This window comes from Rhinoderma darwinii, chromosome 1 (genome assembly GCF_050947455.1).
Source record: "Rhinoderma darwinii isolate aRhiDar2 chromosome 1, aRhiDar2.hap1, whole genome shotgun sequence".
NCBI classification, from domain to species: domain Eukaryota; kingdom Metazoa; phylum Chordata; class Amphibia; order Anura; family Rhinodermatidae; genus Rhinoderma; species Rhinoderma darwinii.
This window is the reverse complement of record NC_134687.1, coordinates 139944252-139962717: the sequence shown is the minus strand read 5'-3', so window position 1 is coordinate 139962717 and position 18466 is coordinate 139944252. Positions and strand designations below refer to the sequence as shown.

The 18466-nt window shown below is 43.2% G+C and overlaps 1 protein-coding gene across 2 annotated transcripts in view; it reads right to left on the bottom strand.

Annotated features, from left to right (window-relative positions):
• The window catches only part of SETD7 (SET domain containing 7, histone lysine methyltransferase), a 58478-nt gene extending 49265 nt beyond the window's left edge, over nucleotides 1–9213 (bottom strand). For both annotated transcript variants that reach the window (XM_075849704.1, XM_075849703.1), the window contains exon 1: nucleotides 9026–9213. In XM_075849704.1, coding sequence (XP_075705819.1) covers nucleotides 9026–9065 — 40 coding nt within the window. In that variant the 5' untranslated portion in view covers nucleotides 9066–9213. The remainder of the gene's footprint in view (nucleotides 1–9025) is intronic.
• Nucleotides 9214–18466: the final 9253 nt, after the last annotated feature.

Genomic DNA, 18466 nt, shown 5'->3' with positions numbered 1-18466 from the left:
TCTTTTTTTAACATTTTTTAAACTTTTTTACTTTGTCCCACTAGGAGACTTTAGGGCAGGAGGCCCTGATCGCTATTCTAATACACTGCACTACATGCGTAGTGCAGTGTATTAGAACTGTCAGCTACTCACTGACAGCAAGCATAGTGGGTCCTGACGTTGTCAGGACCCACTAGGCTTCCGTCTATGGCATAGCCGGACGCCATTGTTTGGTGTCCGGTTGCCATAGTCACCATCGCCGGCCGCTATCGTGTAGCAGGCCGGCTATGGCAGCTTAACCCCTAAAAAGCCGCGATCTCTATAGAACGCGGCTTTTAAGGGGTTAATCAGCGGGGACACAGCGATCGGTCCCCGCTGTAGGAGCTGTGATAGCTGCTGTACCAGACAGCAGCTGTCACAGCTCCTGTATTTGTCGGGAAGACGGCCGAAACGGCCGTTACTCCCGAGACGTACTATTACGTCATGGAGCGCGAACAGAGGCTCTGTCACCAGATTTTCAAACCCCTATCTCGTATTGCAGCAGATCGGCGCTGCAATGTAGATTACAGTAACGTTTTTTTTTCCTTCAAAAACGAGCATTTTTGGCCAAGTTATGAGCATTTTTATATTTATGCAAATGAGCTTTTCTTAAGTACAACTGGGCGTGTTTAAAGTTATTTACAACTGGGCGTGTATTGTGTGTGTACATCTGGGCGTTTTTACTTGTTTTACTAGCTGGGCGTTGTGAATAGAAGTGTATGAAGCTGACTAATCAGCATCATCCACTTCTCTTCGTTAACACCCAGCTTCTGGCAGTGCACAGACACACAGCGTGTTCTCGAGAGATCACGCTGTGACGTCACTTCCTGCCCCAGGTCCTGCATCGTGTCGGACGAGCGAGGACACATCGGCACCAGGCGATCTGCTGCAATACGAGATAGGGGTTTGAAAATCTGGTGACAGAGCCTCTTTAACCTCTTCCCGCGCTGCGCCGCAATAGTACGTCCTGCAGAGGTGTTAGTTCCCGCATCAGGACGTACTATTGCGGAGTAGTTCCCGGAGCACATTGTCCTAACGGACAGTGTCCGGGAACCGGGAGGTCAGCTGTCCCCGACAGCTGACACTCCAGCCTTGCCGGTCAGCGGACCATCGCCGCTGATTTCGGCAATTAACCCCATAAATGCGGCGACGGATTGCCGTCGCCGCATTTAAGTGGTTTGAAGCACATCGGCAGCCCCCACGAAGTGATCGTCGGGGCTACCGATGCTTGTCGTGGCAATCGGAGGTCAGATAATGACCTCCGGGTTGCCATGTACGGAAGCCTCGGAGGAGCAGCCTCCTGCCGCTCCTCCGAGACTTCCTGTCAGTGTGACTGTCACGTCACAATGACAGTTGGAGTGCATTACACTACGTGTGTAGTGTAATGTACTCCAGCAGCGATCAAAGCTGCAAGTCTAAGTGTCCCCTAGTGGGACAAGTGAAAAAAGTAAAAAAAAATGAATAAAAATGTTTTTAAAAAAAAGTTGTAAAAATAAAAGTTATAAGTTATATAAACACTGCATTTTTTTCCTATAATAAGTCTTTCATTATAGGAAAAAAATGAACACGTTAAAAAAAAGTACACATATCTGGTATCACCGCGTTCTTAACGACCCCAGCTATAAAACTATAATGTTGTTTTTCCTGCACGATGAACCCCGTGAAAAAAAAAAAAAATCAATAAAAAACTACACTAGAATCGCTATTTTTTGGTCACCACCCCTCCCAAAATAGAGAATAAAAAGTGATCAAAAAGTCGCATGTACCCGAAAATAATACCGATAAAACCTACAACCCGTCCCGCAAAAAACAAGCCCTTACACCGCTTTTTTGACTGAAAAATAAAAAAGTTACGGCTCTCAGAATATGGTGACAGAAAATAAAATTATTTTATAAAAAAGTGATTTTATTACGCAAACGCTGCAAAACATAAAAAAAACTATATACATATGGTATCGCCGTAATCGTACCGACCCGCAGAATAAAATATAATGGTCATTTATAGTGCACGGTGAACGCCGCAAAAAATAAACTAAAAAACATTGTCAGAATTGCTTGTTTTTGGTCACCCGGCTTGAATTTTTTTTTTATAAAAAGTGATCAAAAAAAAAATCACATGTACCCCAAAATGGTACCAATGAAAACTACAGATTGTCCCGCAACAAATAAGCCCTCACGCAGCTCCGGTGGTGAAAAAATAAAGAAGTTCTGGCTCTCAGAATATGGCGATGCAAAATGTGCAGAGTGTTCCAAAATCGGATAAGATCGGGCGCCATTTATCAGTGCGACACCGGCCACACATCTATGAATTATTATTTATTTACCGCATTATTATACCCTCATGTACCCCGTACAGATTACATATGCCCCCACATTATAAACTGAAATACCAGCGAAACCCAAAACAGAAAAACTACCAAGCAAAATCTGCGCTCCAAAGGCAAAATGGCGTCCCTCCCTTCTGAGCCTTGCAGCGTCCCCAAACAGCAGTTTGCGCCCACATATATGGCATCACCATACCCGGGAGAACCCGCTTAACGTTTTATGAGGTATTTGTCTTCAGTGGCACAAACTGGGCACAACATATTATGCACTAAAATGGCATATCAGTGCAAAATTGTAATATTCACACCATCCGCTGTGCATTAACCCCTTTGCGCACTATGACTTAATAGCACGTCATGGTGCGGGGGTGATGTATGGAGCGGGCTCACGTGCTGAGCCCGCTCCATATGCTGCGGGCGTCGGCTGTGTATTAGAGCTGACACCCAGGACTAACGGACAGGAACAGTGATCATGCGGTTACAGAAGCCTGTAAAAATAACAATATACTGCTATATATTAGTATCGCAGCATATTGTACCCGCGATCCAATGATCGCTGGTACAAGTCCCCTAAGGGGACTAATAAAATGTGTAGAAGAATTCAAGTTATTAGTAGTGAGAAAAAAAAAAAAAAGTTACAAAAAAAAAAAAACCTTTTCCCATTTTTCTTCAAAAGTAATGTAAAAAAATAAACAGAATTGATATCGCTACGTCCGTAAAAGGCCGAACTATTACAATATGCCATTATTTAACTCGCACGGTGAACACCGTAAAAAACTTAAATAATTTAAACCGCCAAAGCTGTAAAAACTAAAACCCCAAAAAATGGAATCAGATTTTTTTCCTACATTACTATATTTTCCTATTTTTTTCAGTTTCCCAGTACTTTTTATGGAACTTTAAATGGTATCAATAGAAACTACAATTCCTCCCGCAAGAAATAAGCCGTCACATCACTCTACTGACGGAAAAATAAAAAAGTTATGGCTCTTGGAAGGCGGGTAGTGAAAAACGAAAATAAGAAAGCAAAAAATGGATCAGTCCTGAAAGGGTTAATTCATTTCTAATGAAAAAAATGTATGACCGTACTCGGGATAAATTGCTTTATAAAAATTGGTTGTTTATTTCTCCTTTATCCCTTGTGAAAATGAGAAAATGCAACATTTTAGTGGAAAAAAATTGTGATATTAATTTTCTCCGCCTAATTCTAATAAATTCTGCAAAAGATCCGTGGAGTCTAAATGCTCACTATACCCCTAGAAAAATTCCTTGAGGGGTGTTTCCAAAATGGGGTAACTTGGGGGGCTTCCACTGTTTTGGTCTCTCCAGGGCGTTGCAAAGGCGGCATGGCACCGAAAAACAATCCATCAAAATCCGTGCTCCAAAATCCAAATGGCACTACTTCCCTTCTGAGCGCTGCAATGGGTCCAATCAGCAGTTTATTACCACATATGGGGTATTGCCGTAATCAGGAGAAAATGCTTTACAAATGTTGTGGTTCTTTTTTTCCTTTATTCCTTGTAAAAATTTAAAATTTCTATGCTTTTTCAGAAAAAAAAGTTGATTTTCATTTTCACTGCCTAATTCCACTAAATTCTGCAAAAAACCTGTGTGGTCAAAATGCTAACTATACCCCTAGATAAATTCCTTGATAGGTGTAGTTTCCAAAATGGGGTCACTTTTGGAGGGTTTCCCCTGTTTTGGTCCCTCCAGGGGGTTGCAAACGCGACACGGAACCGAAAACCAATCCACCAAAATCCGTGCTCCAAAATCCAAATGGCGCTCCTTCCCTTCTGAGCCTTGCTGTGGGTCCAATCAGCAGTTTATTACAACATATGGGATATTACCGTAATCGGGAGTCATTGCTTTACATATGTTGGGGTGCATTTTCTTTATTATTTCTTGTAAATATTAAAAATTTCTATGTTTTTTCAGAAAAAAGTAGCTTTTCATTTTTACAGACTAATTCTAATAAATTTAGCGAAAAACCTGTGCGGTCAAAATGCTAACTATACACCTAGATAAATTCCTTGAGGGGTGTAGTTTCCAAAATGGGCTAACTTTTGGGGTGTTTCCACTGTTTTGGCACCACAATCCACTCCACTAGGTGCTCCTTTGCTTCTGAGGCCGGTGCTTCAGTCCATTATCACACTAGAGCCACATGTGGGATATTTCTAAAAACTGCAGAAACTGGGCAATAAATATTGAGTTGCATTTCTCTGGTAAAACCTTCTGTGTTACAAAAAAAAAAATGTACTAGAAATTAATTTCTGCAAAAAAAATAAAATTTGTAAATTTCACCTCTACTTTGCTTTAATTCCTGTGAAACGCCTAAAGGGTTAAAACACTGTGAATGCTGATTTGAATACCTTGAGGGGTGCAGTTTTCAAAATGGGGTGACTTCTGGGGATTTTCTAATATATAAGGCCCTCAAAGCCACTTCAGAACTGAACTGGTCCCTGAAAAAATAGCCTTTTGAAATTTTCTTTAAAATATGAGAAATTGCTGCTAAAGTTGTAAGCCTTGTAATGTCCTAGAAAAATAAAAGAATGTTCAAAAAACGATGCAAACATAAAGTAGACATATGGGAAATGTTAACTAGTAACTATTTTGTGTGGTATTACTATCTGTTTTACAAGCAGATACATTTAAATTTAGAAAAATGCTAATTTTTGCTATTTTTTTCTAAATTGTGGTGTTTTTCAGAAATAAATACCAAAATTATCGACAAAATTTTTTCACTAACATAAAGTACAACATGTCACGAGAAAACAATCTCAGAATCGCTTGGATAGGTAAAAGCATTCCAACGTTATTACCACATAAAGTAACACGTCAGATTTGAAAAAATCGGCTGTGTCCGAAAACAGGCTGGGTCCTGAAGGGGTTAAATGACCCACACACTTCTAGTCGGTACAGATATCAAAGCCACTCTTGTCCTATAGAAATGAACTTATTACTTCAGGAGGTACCCTAGATATCCACTGAAGGGTACATTTCCAGAGTCTTTACAAAAAATCATAGCCTATGAGGAGTTGTCAGAGGAATGAAAGGGGTGTGATGGCTTCTGTGGAGTTAATAGAATTGATTTTTTTGTTTGTTTTTTTAATAGCCCTCTGGAGATGTACCTCGGTGTAGATACATTAACCCTTTAACCAATTCTCCTTTTCCTCTGATATCTAAGGGCCAGTTCACGCTGAGTTTTCGGACGTGGAAACCGCGCTGCAAAATGCGCCCAAAAATACCTCCCATTGATTTCAATGGGCGGCGGAGGCGTTTTTTTTTTCCCGCGAGCAGAAAAATTGGTTCGCAGGAAAAAGAAAGGACATGCCCCATCTTCGGGCTTTTATGCTTTTGACCTCCCATTGATATCAATGGGAGGCAGAGAATGCATATTTCGCTGCGTTTTTTGCTAACGGCGTTCAATGGTCACAGGTAAAAAATGCCACGAAAAACGCAGCAAAAATCGGCGTGCAAGCAAACTGAATTTTGAGGCAGATTTTCCTCCTGCAAAAAACTCTGTGTGATGTGTTAACCTAGCCTTAAGAACATACTTCCATCTGAAAAAACAAAACAAAAACACCTCGCTTGTAAGGCTGAAAATATACATATGTCCATCCAGTTCAGTATATTATTCTGCAATGTTGATCCAGAGGACAGCAAAACACTATGAGGCAGAAGTCAACTTTCCCCATTTTAGGAAAAAACCGCAGATTCAGAATAAACCCCTGATCAAAGACCCATCTACAGTAATCTAGGAATGGTCACCTGGTAATTTCCTAGCCCTCGTACCATAGAAGAATCCCTGGTCTTACCCGAAAATCAGCAAATAAACTGTAGATCTTTCTTAGTTAAATATTTACATATAAAATATCCAGTATGATATCCAAGATTAGCGCTTAGTGTAAACAAAGCTTTCTGCACGTGGTTTATTTATCTAGTTGCGGATACACAGATTCTAAGATAAACTAGAGGTATGGGAATCCCTGCAGGACCATGATCCTTAGGTGTGGGATCATTATTATTTATAATGAATGATAATGGTGTAGGGTTATTAAACCGCTTATGTTAATATTTTATTACCAGCGCCCTGAATACAACTAGACTTCATCTGTGCTACAAATACACTACCGCTCTCTACTTTTCTGCTCTCAGGCCAGCTATGACATGTTCATGAAAACAGCCGAGACGAGGCAACGCTGACTTGTTATTTATAGACAGAACATAGCAAGAGTCAGATGGGAAAGGAGTCCTTATATCAGTAATTCCCAGAGGGCCTATTCATCCCGCAAACCTCACAAGAAAAAGAATGCGAACATCCAATGCTAATCTGTGGACACAATTATAAGATAATTTCCAACAATAGTCGTCCATACCTCCATTTCAGCCCTTAGTTGTAGTTTATCAGTGATAATTGTAACTAACAGAAACATATAAACATGCAGTATTTTCTGCGGAGGAGGGGCGTTCTGCGATTATGGTGTCTCTTTAAAGGGAAGGTGTCACGGGAAAAATTTTTTTTATATGTTTTTGCTTTTAGTATGTTATTAAAATTCATTTTATTTGTGTTTTACTTTTTTCTTTCTTTTACTTCTCTATGGGGGCTGGCATTTTTTTTCCATCTCTGTATGTGTCGATTAACGACACATACACAGATGGAATACGGCACATACATCCACATAGTGAATGCGAACGGGAGCCGTTCCATTCACTATAGCGTACGCTGTCTGTGTGGGAACGGCGCATGCGCCGCTCCCACACAGTCCAAAAGGAAGGTCTTCGGCCGAACGACATCCGGCGCCATTTTCATGTGGACCGGAAGCCGCGGCCGGACAGTAAGATGACTACTTCCGGTCGCGGCTTCCATCCATATGTTCAGAAGCAAGGACTGGGAGCGGACGGAGCTGAGGCAGCGGAGTTATGTTTGTGTATGTTAGTGTTATACTGCGTGATTACACTGTATGTAATCCTCCTACACTGTGCATTCGCTCAAAAAATGGCGGCACACAGTGTAGGAGGTTTGAACATTCAACCCCCTCCTTTCTTCTGGCACTAGCCAGGATAAAGGAGGGGGAATTGTGTGAGCATGTGTGTCTACACCAAATTTGCAGCATAAAGCAATGAGGATGCTTTACCACATTGCAATGCTGCAATTTTGGGAATTGCTCCCTCTAGTGACCAGCACATGGAAATGTTAGAAATTAGAATCTAATTTATAATATTTCCTGACTTGTGAAAAAATTATAACAATGTATAATCATTTATATACTAACAGTTTAACTAAAAAATAAATAAATATTTTTCTAGTGACACATTCCCTTTAACCCCACTCCTGTCCCGATTCACCTGTGCAACAACTTAGTTTGGTATTTTTTACATTGAATAATATCAAAGAAGAGTACTGAGAATTTTAGGAACGTACAAATGTTCTTCCACTTAGTCCCATGGTCACTAAGGAACACTTGGTGGGGAAACATTATGTGAAGATCACATCTTCTGTTTAGTATATAATCATTGTGACATTAATGTTGACATCGCAGTATTATGGTGGATTGCCATGTACATGTTCCTACCTGGAGAAAGTGGTTATTATGTACATGTTGTAGCCTGATGTGGAACTATGCAATCCTAGGCCAGGAAGCTCCAGGATTTCTGTACACTTTCAGATTACACAGCTTGTTATGGATCCCTGCCTACTAGTCAGAAGGTAAGAAGAAAAATGCAGACTAATTACGGGCATCGGCGCCAGGCTGAAGAGGATCAGGAACGGAGTCAAGTGAGTAGGATCTAGGAGATCTTTTATTAAGACGACAATGCGTTTCTGGACCGGACTGGTCCCTTCGTCAGGTCAGTATACAATAGTTGCACGTGTAGTGTGCACATATATGTAGTGAAAAAAACCGCGAACACACCGGTGCACAGCAGTCCAATTTACATTCAAACGATCAGTAGCCGTCACGGGATAAAAACCCTTTGTGGCTTAAAAATTAAGACATCATGATTTATTCAAACAATGCATGTTATTCACACATATTCACGTATATTCTTATACATTTATTCATGATTGTGTATATTCTGTTCTAGCACCAGGTTTTTCACATAGATTCTCATGCACCTTTTCTCAAAGCCGTTCTTTAACTGTTCTACTTTAATGCTTTAAAGTGTTGCCATAGTATCATAATGTTTAGATTCATTCACATGTGAGCAAAAAGTATTTTAACATATTAGGACATTTTGTTTATTTATATCTTATCTAAAGTATGCAACCTGCTGTTTTACAGATTACACAGCTTGTTATGGATCTACAGGAAGTGGATCCCTGCCTATGTAATCTTACTGTCACCCAGTGGCTGGATCCCTGACAGCATGCACTCCTCTCCCCCTACCATGCTGTCCACCCCTTCCCTTCTATGGGCTAGATGTGCAGCTCCTGCGGATAAACTGTATATAGAAGTCCCCACATAGATCTAGTCAGAACATTCTATAGGAGCGTTACAGCAACTTGCATCACATTGTGCTGCTATGTTACTTTGTACACAACATCCTCCTCCCCCACTCTTCAGCAAGGCTCTGCCACTTCCTTTTTGGGAAGACCCTAATTTATAATGCACGTGATTGTAAACATGTCAGACCTTGATCACTACAATATGCCCAGGCTGCAAATCTAGACACAAAGCACCCACCTTCTACCGTCTCCTCCACGTTCTCATCATCGCTGTCCATGGCTTTCTCTGCGATTGACTAGACACCAAGTTACTGAGCGTGCGTGTGACTCTCTGGCGCCCCCTCCCTCCACGATATTACAGCAAGCGTGAGCTGTGTGTCTAGACTCCAGCGCCCCCTATGGCCACAGAGCGCACTGCTCCTCTTGTAGCTGAGCACCCACTCTGCAGTGTTGCGTCTACTCATTTGCACCAGCGCTGCTGCCGCCTTCTAATGAGCAGCCTGTGACATCGGTGCTAGCTGTCATTTCTCAGAACGGGGATGATTTGTGGGAAGCCACGGATCCTGGCAGATGGAATCATTCTCCGACATTTATTTTTCTAAAGATGAACTACTTTTCAAAGTTTTATTTTATCTTTGAAATGATGTCTTCTTCATACACATGTAAACTGAACTTGACTGATGGTTTCCTGGTACTAAAGTGTAGTGTTTGTGGGAGCTCACATAACATTTGTATGTGAAAAAGAGGGACAGACACAGGTGGAGCCCTGAGCAGAAAACATCACAGGATCACTATACAGTGCCAGTCACAATATCCCTACACAGTGCCAGCAGCAATACTTCTACACAGTGCCAGCCACAATACACCTATACAGAGCCAGTCACAATACACCCATAGAGTGTCATGCTCAATACCCCTACAGATTGTGAGTCATAATACCCCTATACAGTGGCAGACACATTACACCGATACAGTGCCAGACACAATACCCATATACAGTGCCAGCAGCAATACTTCTATACAGTGCCAGCCACAATACCCCTATACAGAGCCAGTCACAATACACCCATACAGTGTCATGCTCAATAACCCTACACAGTATGAGCCATAATACCCCTATACAGTGCCAGACACATTACCCGATACAGTGCCAGACACAATACCCCTATACAGTGCCAGACACAATACCCATATACAGTGCCAGCAGCAATACTTCTATACAGTGCCAGCCACAATACCCCTATACAGAGCCAGTCACAATATCCCTATACAGTGCCAGTCACAATACCCCTATACAGTGTCGGCATCAATACTTCTATACAGTGCCAGCCACATTACCCCTATAAAGTGCAAGTCACAATACCCCTATACAGTGCCAGCAGCAATACCTCTCTACAGTGCCAGCCAGAATACCCCTATACAGTGCCAGCCACAATACCTCTATACAGTGCCAGTCACAATACCCATATTCAGTGCCAGTTGCAATACCCCTATACAGTGCCAGTCGCAATACCCCCATACAGTGCCAGTCACAATACCCCCATACAGTGTCATGCTCAATACCCCCATACAGTGTGATTCAGAATACCCCTATACACTGCCAAGCACGATACCCTGATACAGTGGCAGTCACAATACCCCTATACAGTGCCAGCAGCAATAATTCTATACAGTGCCAGCCACAATACCCCTATACAGTGCCAGTCACAATACCCCTATACAGTGGCAGTCACAAGACCCCTATACAGTGCCAGTCACAATACACCTATACAGTGTCGGCATCAATACTTCTATACAGTGCCAGCCACATTACCATACAGTGTCATGCTCAATAACCCTACACAGTATGAGCCATAATACCCCTATACAGTGCCAGACACAATACCCATATACAGTGCCAGCAGCAATACTTCTATACAGTGCCAGCCACAATACCCCTATACAGAGCCAATCACAATATCCCTATACAGTGCCAGTCACAATACCCCTATACAGTGTCGGCAGCAATACTTCTATACAGTGCCAGACACATTACCCTTATAAAGTACCAGTCATAATACCCCTATCCAGTGCCAGCAGCAATACCTCTCTACAGTGCCAGCCACAATACCCCTATACAGTGGCAGTCACAATACCCCTATACAGTGGCAGTCACAAGACCCCTATACAGTGCCAGCCACAATACCTCTATACAGTGCCAGTCACAATACCCCTATACAGTGCCAGTCACAATACCCCTATACAGTGCCAGCCACAATACCCCTATACAGTGCCAGACACAATATTTCTATACAGTGCCAGCCACAATACACCTATATAGTGTCAGCCACAATACCCCTATACAGTGAAGCCACAATACTTCTATAGAGTGGCAGCCACAATACCCCTATACAGTGCCAGCAGCAATAATTCTATACAGTGCCAGCCACAATACCCCTATACAGTGCCAGTCACAATACCCCTATACAGTGGCAGTCACAAGACCCCTATACAGTGCCAGTCACAATACACCTATACAGTGTCGGCATCAATACTTCTATACAGTGCCAGCCACATTACCATACAGTGTCATGCTCAATAACCCTACACAGTATGAGCCATAATACCCCTATACAGTGCCAGACACAATACCCATATACAGTGCCAGCAGCAATACTTCTATACAGTGCCAGCCACAATACCCCTATACAGAGCCAATCACAATATCCCTATACAGTGCCAGTCACAATACCCCTATACAGTGTCGGCAGCAATACTTCTATACAGTGCCAGACACATTACCCTTATAAAGTACCAGTCATAATACCCCTATCCAGTGCCAGCAGCAATACCTCTCTACAGTGCCAGCCACAATACCCCTATACAGTGGCAGTCACAATACCCCTATACAGTGGCAGTCACAAGACCCCTATACAGTGCCAGCCACAATACCTCTATACAGTGCCAGTCACAATACCCCTATACAGTGCCAGTCACAATACCCCTATACAGTGCCAGCCACAATACCCCTATACAGTGCCAGACACAATATTTCTATACAGTGCCAGCCACAATACACCTATATAGTGTCAGCCACAATACCCCTATACAGTGAAGCCACAATACTTCTATAGAGTGGCAGCCACAATACCCCTATACACTGCCAGCTACAATACTTCTATACAGTGCCAGCCACAATACACCTATACAGTGTCAGCGACAATACCCCTATACAGTGACAGACACAATACCCCTATACAGTGAAGCCACAATACTTCTATACAGTGCCAGCCACAATACCCCTATACACTGCTAGCCACAATACTTCTATACAGTGCCAGCCACACTACACCTATACAGTGTCCGGCACAATACCCCTATACAGTACCAGCCACAATACCCCTATACAGTGCCAGTCACAATACCCCTATACAGTGCCAGTCACAATACCCCTATACAGTGCCAGCAGCAATACCTCTCTACAGTGCCAGCCAGAATACCCCTATACAGTGCCAGCCACAATACCTCTATACAGTGCCAGTCACAATACCCATATTCAGTGCCAGTTGCAATACCCCTATACAGTGCCAGTTGCAATACCCCCATACAGTGCCAGTCACAATACCCCCATACAGTGTCATGCTCAATACCCCCATACAGTGTGATTCAGAATACCCCTATACACTGCCAAGCACGATACCCTGATACAGTGGCAGTCACAATACCCCTATACAGTGCCAGCAGCAATAATTCTATACAGTGCCAGCCACAATACCCCTATACAGTGCCAGTCACAATACCCCTATACAGTGGCAGTCACAAGACCCCTATACAGTGCCAGTCACAATACACCTATACAGTGTCGGCATCAATACTTCTATACAGTGCCAGCCACATTACCATACAGTGTCATGCTCAATAACCCTACACAGTATGAGCCATAATACCCCTATACAGTGCCAGACACAATACCCATATACAGTGCCAGCAGCAATACTTCTATACAGTGCCAGCCACAATACCCCTATACAGAGCCAATCACAATATCCCTATACAGTGCCAGTCACAATACCCCTATACAGTGTCGGCAGCAATACTTCTATACAGTGCCAGACACATTACCCTTATAAAGTACCAGTCATAATACCCCTATCCAGTGCCAGCAGCAATACCTCTCTACAGTGCCAGCCACAATACCCCTATACAGTGGCAGTCACAATACCCCTATACAGTGGCAGTCACAAGACCCCTATACAGTGCCAGCCACAATACCGCTATACAGTGCCAGTCACAATACCCCTATACAGTGCCAGTCACAATACCCCTATACAGTGCCAGCCACAATACCCCTATACAGTGCCAGCCACAATATTTCTATACAGTGCCAGCCACAATACACCTATATAGTGTCAGCCACAATACCCCTATACAGTGAAGCCACAATACTTCTATAGAGTGGCAGCCACAATACCCCTATACACTGCCAGCTACAATACTTCTATACAGTGCCAGCCACAATACACCTATACAGTGTCAGCGACAATACCCCTATACAGTGACAGACACAATACCCCTATACAGTGAAGCCACAATACTTCTATACAGTGCCAGCCACAATACCCCTATACACTGCCAGCCACAATACTTCTATACAGTGCCAGCCACACTACACCTATACAGTGTCCGGCACAATACCCCTATACAGTACCAGCCACAATACCCCTATACAGTGCCAGTCACAATACCCCTATACAGTGCCAGTCACAATACCCCTATACAGTGCCAGCAGCAATACTTCTATATAGTGTCAGCCACAGTACTTATATACAGTGCCAACCACAATACCCCTATACAGTGAAGCTACAATACTTCTATACCGTGCCAGCCACAATACCCCTATACACTGCCAGCCACAATACCCCTATACAGTGCCAGCCACAATACCCCTATACAGTGCCAGCCACAATATTTCTATACAGTGCCAGCCACAATACACCTATATAGTGTCAGCCACAATACCCCTATACAGTGAAGCCACAATACTTCTATAGAGTGGCAGCCACAATACCCCTATACACTGCCAGCTACAATACTTCTATACAGTGCCAGCCACAATACACCTATACAGTGTCAGCGACAATACCCCTATACAGTGACAGACACAATACCCCTATACAGTGAAGCCACAATACTTCTATACAGTGCCAGCCACAATACCCCTATACACTGCCAGCCACAATACTTCTATACAGTGCCAGCCACACTACACCTATACAGTGTCCGGCACAATACCCCTATACAGTACCAGCCACAATACCCCTATACAGTGCCAGTCACAATACCCCTATACAGTGCCAGTCACAATACCCCTATACAGTGCCAGCAGCAATACTTCTATATAGTGTCAGCCACAGTACTTATATACAGTGCCAACCACAATACCCCTATACAGTGAAGCTACAATACTTCTATACCGTGCCAGCCACAATACCCCTATACACTGCCAGCCACAATACCCCTATACAGTGCCAGCTACAATACCCCTTTATAGTACCAGCCACAATGCTTCTATACAGTGCCAGCCACAATACTTCTATACAGTGCCAGCCACAATACCCCTATGCAGTGATAGACTCAATACCCCCAATACAGTGAAGCCACAATACTTCAATACAGTGCCCGCCACAATACCCCTATACACTTCCAGCCACAATCTTCTATACAGTGCCAGCCACACACCGGCAGATAAATACACAGACAGGAACATATACAAATACATTAAAGGCACATATATACAAGCACAAAGACATTCACATACAGACCATATATACCCACACAGGCACATATATATACACAGTGCAGATAATGTAGTAGATTTCACATGCAGTCCTATGTAACACCACAGATAACACACAGTGATAACTCTCTGAGAACAGATAATGTTGTAGATTTCACGTGCAGCCGTATGTAACACCACAGATAACACACAGTAATAACTGAGTACAGATAATGTAGTAGACATTACCTGCAGTGCTATGTAACACCACAGATGACACAGTGATAACTCTCTGAGTACAGATAATGTAGTAGATGTTACCTGCAGTCCTATGTAACACCACAGATAACACAGTGACAATGCTCTGTTTACAGATAATGTATTAGTGTTACCTGCAGTCCTATGTAACACCACAGATAACACAGTGATAACTCTCTGAGTACAGATAATGTAGTAGATGTTACCTGCAGTCCTAAGTAACACCACTGATAACACAGTGATAACTCTCTCAGTACAGATAATGTCGTAGATGATAACTATACCCACAGACACATATAAACACACACAGAGGCATATATATAAGGGCATCAGAGTATATAAGGGGCAGCAGGGTATATAAGAGCCAGCAGGGTATATAAGGGGCAGCAGAGTATATAAGGAGCAGCAGGGTATATAGGGGCAGCAGGGTATATAGGGGCAGCAGGGTATATAGGGGAGCAGTGTATATAGGGGACAGCAGGGTATATAAGAGACAGCAGGGTATATAGGGGCAGCAGGGTATATAGGGTGCAGAAGGGTATATAGGGGCAGCAAAGTTTATAGGGGAGCAGGGTATATAGGGGCAGCAGGGCATATAGGGGACAGCAAGGTATATAGGGGTAGCAGGGTATATAGGGGGCAACAGGGTAGGTAAGAGGCAGCAGGGTATATAGGAGGCAGCAGGTTATAGAAGGGGCAGCAGGGTATATAGGGGACAGCACAGATATCTCCGTTTTATCTGTTCTACTTTAACCGGTTCCCGACCGCTGGTTGTGTATTTACGGCCAGCAGTCAGGGTCCTTAAAACCCGTGCCATAGACTATTTACGGCGCAGGTTTTTAGCTTGATGCCTGAGCGATTGGGAAGCAAAATGTCCGGTCTACAGCAGTCAGTGACTGCCGGGGATCCTGAGAAGATAGAAGCAGCTTTCGCTGCTTCTATCTTCTCTGATCGCTTCTAAACAGCGCTCAATGAGCGCTGTGTATATGAATAGAAGCAGTGGCAGCAGGGTATATAAGAGTATATATCAGGGTATATAGGGGCAGCAGGGTATATAAAGGACAGCAGGGTTCACAGGGGGCAGCAGGGTATATAGGGGCAGCAGGGTATATAGGGGCAGCAAGGTTTATAGGGGAGCAGGGTATATAGGGGCATCAGGGTATATAGGGGGGCAGCAAGGTATATAGGGGCAGCAGGGTATATAGGGGCTGCAGGGTATATAAGAGGCAGCAGGGTATATAGGAGGTAGCAGGTTATTTAAGGGGCAGCAGGGTATATAGGAGGCAGCAGGGTGTATACGGGGCAGCAGGGTATAAAGGGGACAGCAGGGTATATAGGGTCAGCAGGGTATACAGGGGCAGCAGGGTATAAAGGGGCAGAAGGGTATATAAGAGGCAGAAGGGTATATAAGGGGCAGCAGGATATATAGGGCAACAGGATATATAGGGGCAGCAGGGTATATAGGGGCAGCACAGATATCTTTGTTTTATCTGTTCTATTTTAATATCGAACACACATTTTTACAAAGAGACATAAACACATGTAGACACATACACACACACACACACACACACACACACACACACACACACACACACACACACCCTGTAACATACACAAACACAGAGACACGTACTGTATACACACAGAGACACATACTGTATACACACAGAGACACATACTTTATACACACAGAGACACATAGAAACTTACCATCACTCCTTGCTTACAGGATCACAGGCTTCTTGCAGGACGGGCTGTGGGCGGAGCTTCCTCTTCTCTTGCTCCTCGACTCTTATTTACTCCATGTGTGTAACTAAGAGCAGAGCATGTTTAACATATTCTTACTTGCATAATTGTCATGAAAATGCTACAATATACGTTATACTGGGGAAATAGATCAATGTGTGTGGGGACTGTAAATTATTTTTTTTTACTATAAGAACACTAGTAAATAATTATTGTTTGCAGCTTTGTGTATAATTTGCAGTAAAGGTAATGCAGCAACAGATGGGAAGTATGATCTTATTCCTATTGTGATGTCACCAAGTTATCAATACTTTCCCAGCAACATGTTCAGCTTTTATTTGAATTTCTCCACATGAAGTTAACGATTTGCATCGCAGTCTTTAGTCCTTGTCCCAGATGTCCCTAAAGCTGCACGTTAATGTACAGTAGGTCCTTTCGTAGAGTGACCCATCAGGACATCTGCGTGGGCTTCATGCACATGGCAGGGAGGCTGTATGGCAGCACACTGTCCCGTATGAATCAGAACAGGCAATAGAGCATGCCACAATTTTTTTCTGTTGAATTAGTACAGAATCCGACAGAAAAAACTTCACATCGCTTTTGTTGTGTAACATTTTGGCCCTGTTCACACAGAGTTTTTTTTTGCAAACAGAAAAAATCCACCTTAGGAATTTTGAGGTAAATTTTGAACTGCCTGCGCTTTTTTTTTGTGTTTTTCGCAGCATTTTTCGCCCGCGGACATTGAAGCTTATGCAAGGACCATGGACAAAATACGCTACGAAAAACGCTCGGAAACGAGCGCTGCAGGTTTTTCCTGCCTCCCATTAATTTCAATGGGAGGTCAGAGGCAGAGATCGCTGCAAGAAAGGATATGCTGCTTTTTTTCCCCGGGAGCGGAGAAAAGCTGCCTGGGGAAAAAAATGCCTCTACCTCCCATAGAAATCAATGGGGGCAATTTTGTCTGTTTTTTTTAAACTGATTCCGACGAGGTTTCCGCATCAAAATCAGCTCTAAAAAACTCTGTGTGAACAGTGGTTGTTGGGAAAGAGATATGAGGGTAAAAAGAGTTACTGTTCCTGCAAAGGAGATACTTATGGGTCAATAAGATGCCCTCCTACATTGTAAAGGGGGGGGGGGAGTGGATGAGTCTCAGCACTTCACAGCTGCTGCAGTTCGTGGAGTAGCTTTAAGAGATGGCATGGGTGGGATTCAAACGCCATGAAAAGGTAACATCACACCGGTCCTACTCTCGGGATTATGGTGTGGGGTGGCATATTGTACGGTAGCTGGACCCCTCTAGTCTTCTTTTCAGGTACACTAACAGCTCGGTGTTACATTGATTTGGTCGTGGAACTAGTGGTACGGCCATTTCTCCACAGTGTCCCAGAAGCCGTTTTACAACAGGACATCGCCAGGCCGCATGTTACTCGTGCTACTGTGCATGTCCTAAACGTGCTACCATGGCTTGCAGCATCTCTGGACTTGTCTCCCATCGAGCACATCTGGGATGTCATTGGTCGGCAATTGCAAAGGTAGTTGCCAGTAACCAATCTTGATAATTTGTGTGCCCAAGTGCATTCAGCGTGGTATAACATTCCCCAGACAACCATTAATAACCTCATTGCTAGCATGCCAAGGCGTGTAAGTGTGTATTTCTGAACGTGGTGCTCATACTCGATATTGAATAAATCAAGATGTTTGGAATATTTTGTTTCCATTTTTTTTAATCATTTGCATATTAATAGCATGTCTATCGATCCTGTGATTTCCATAATTCCAAAATTTTCCCTTCTTGGCGTTGCAATTTCAATGTTGAGGAGTGTAAATACAGCATAGAACCAAGCTCAGTACATACAGTAAATACAGAACAGAACCAAGCACATAAAATAAATTCAGCACCAGAACCAAGCTCAGTAC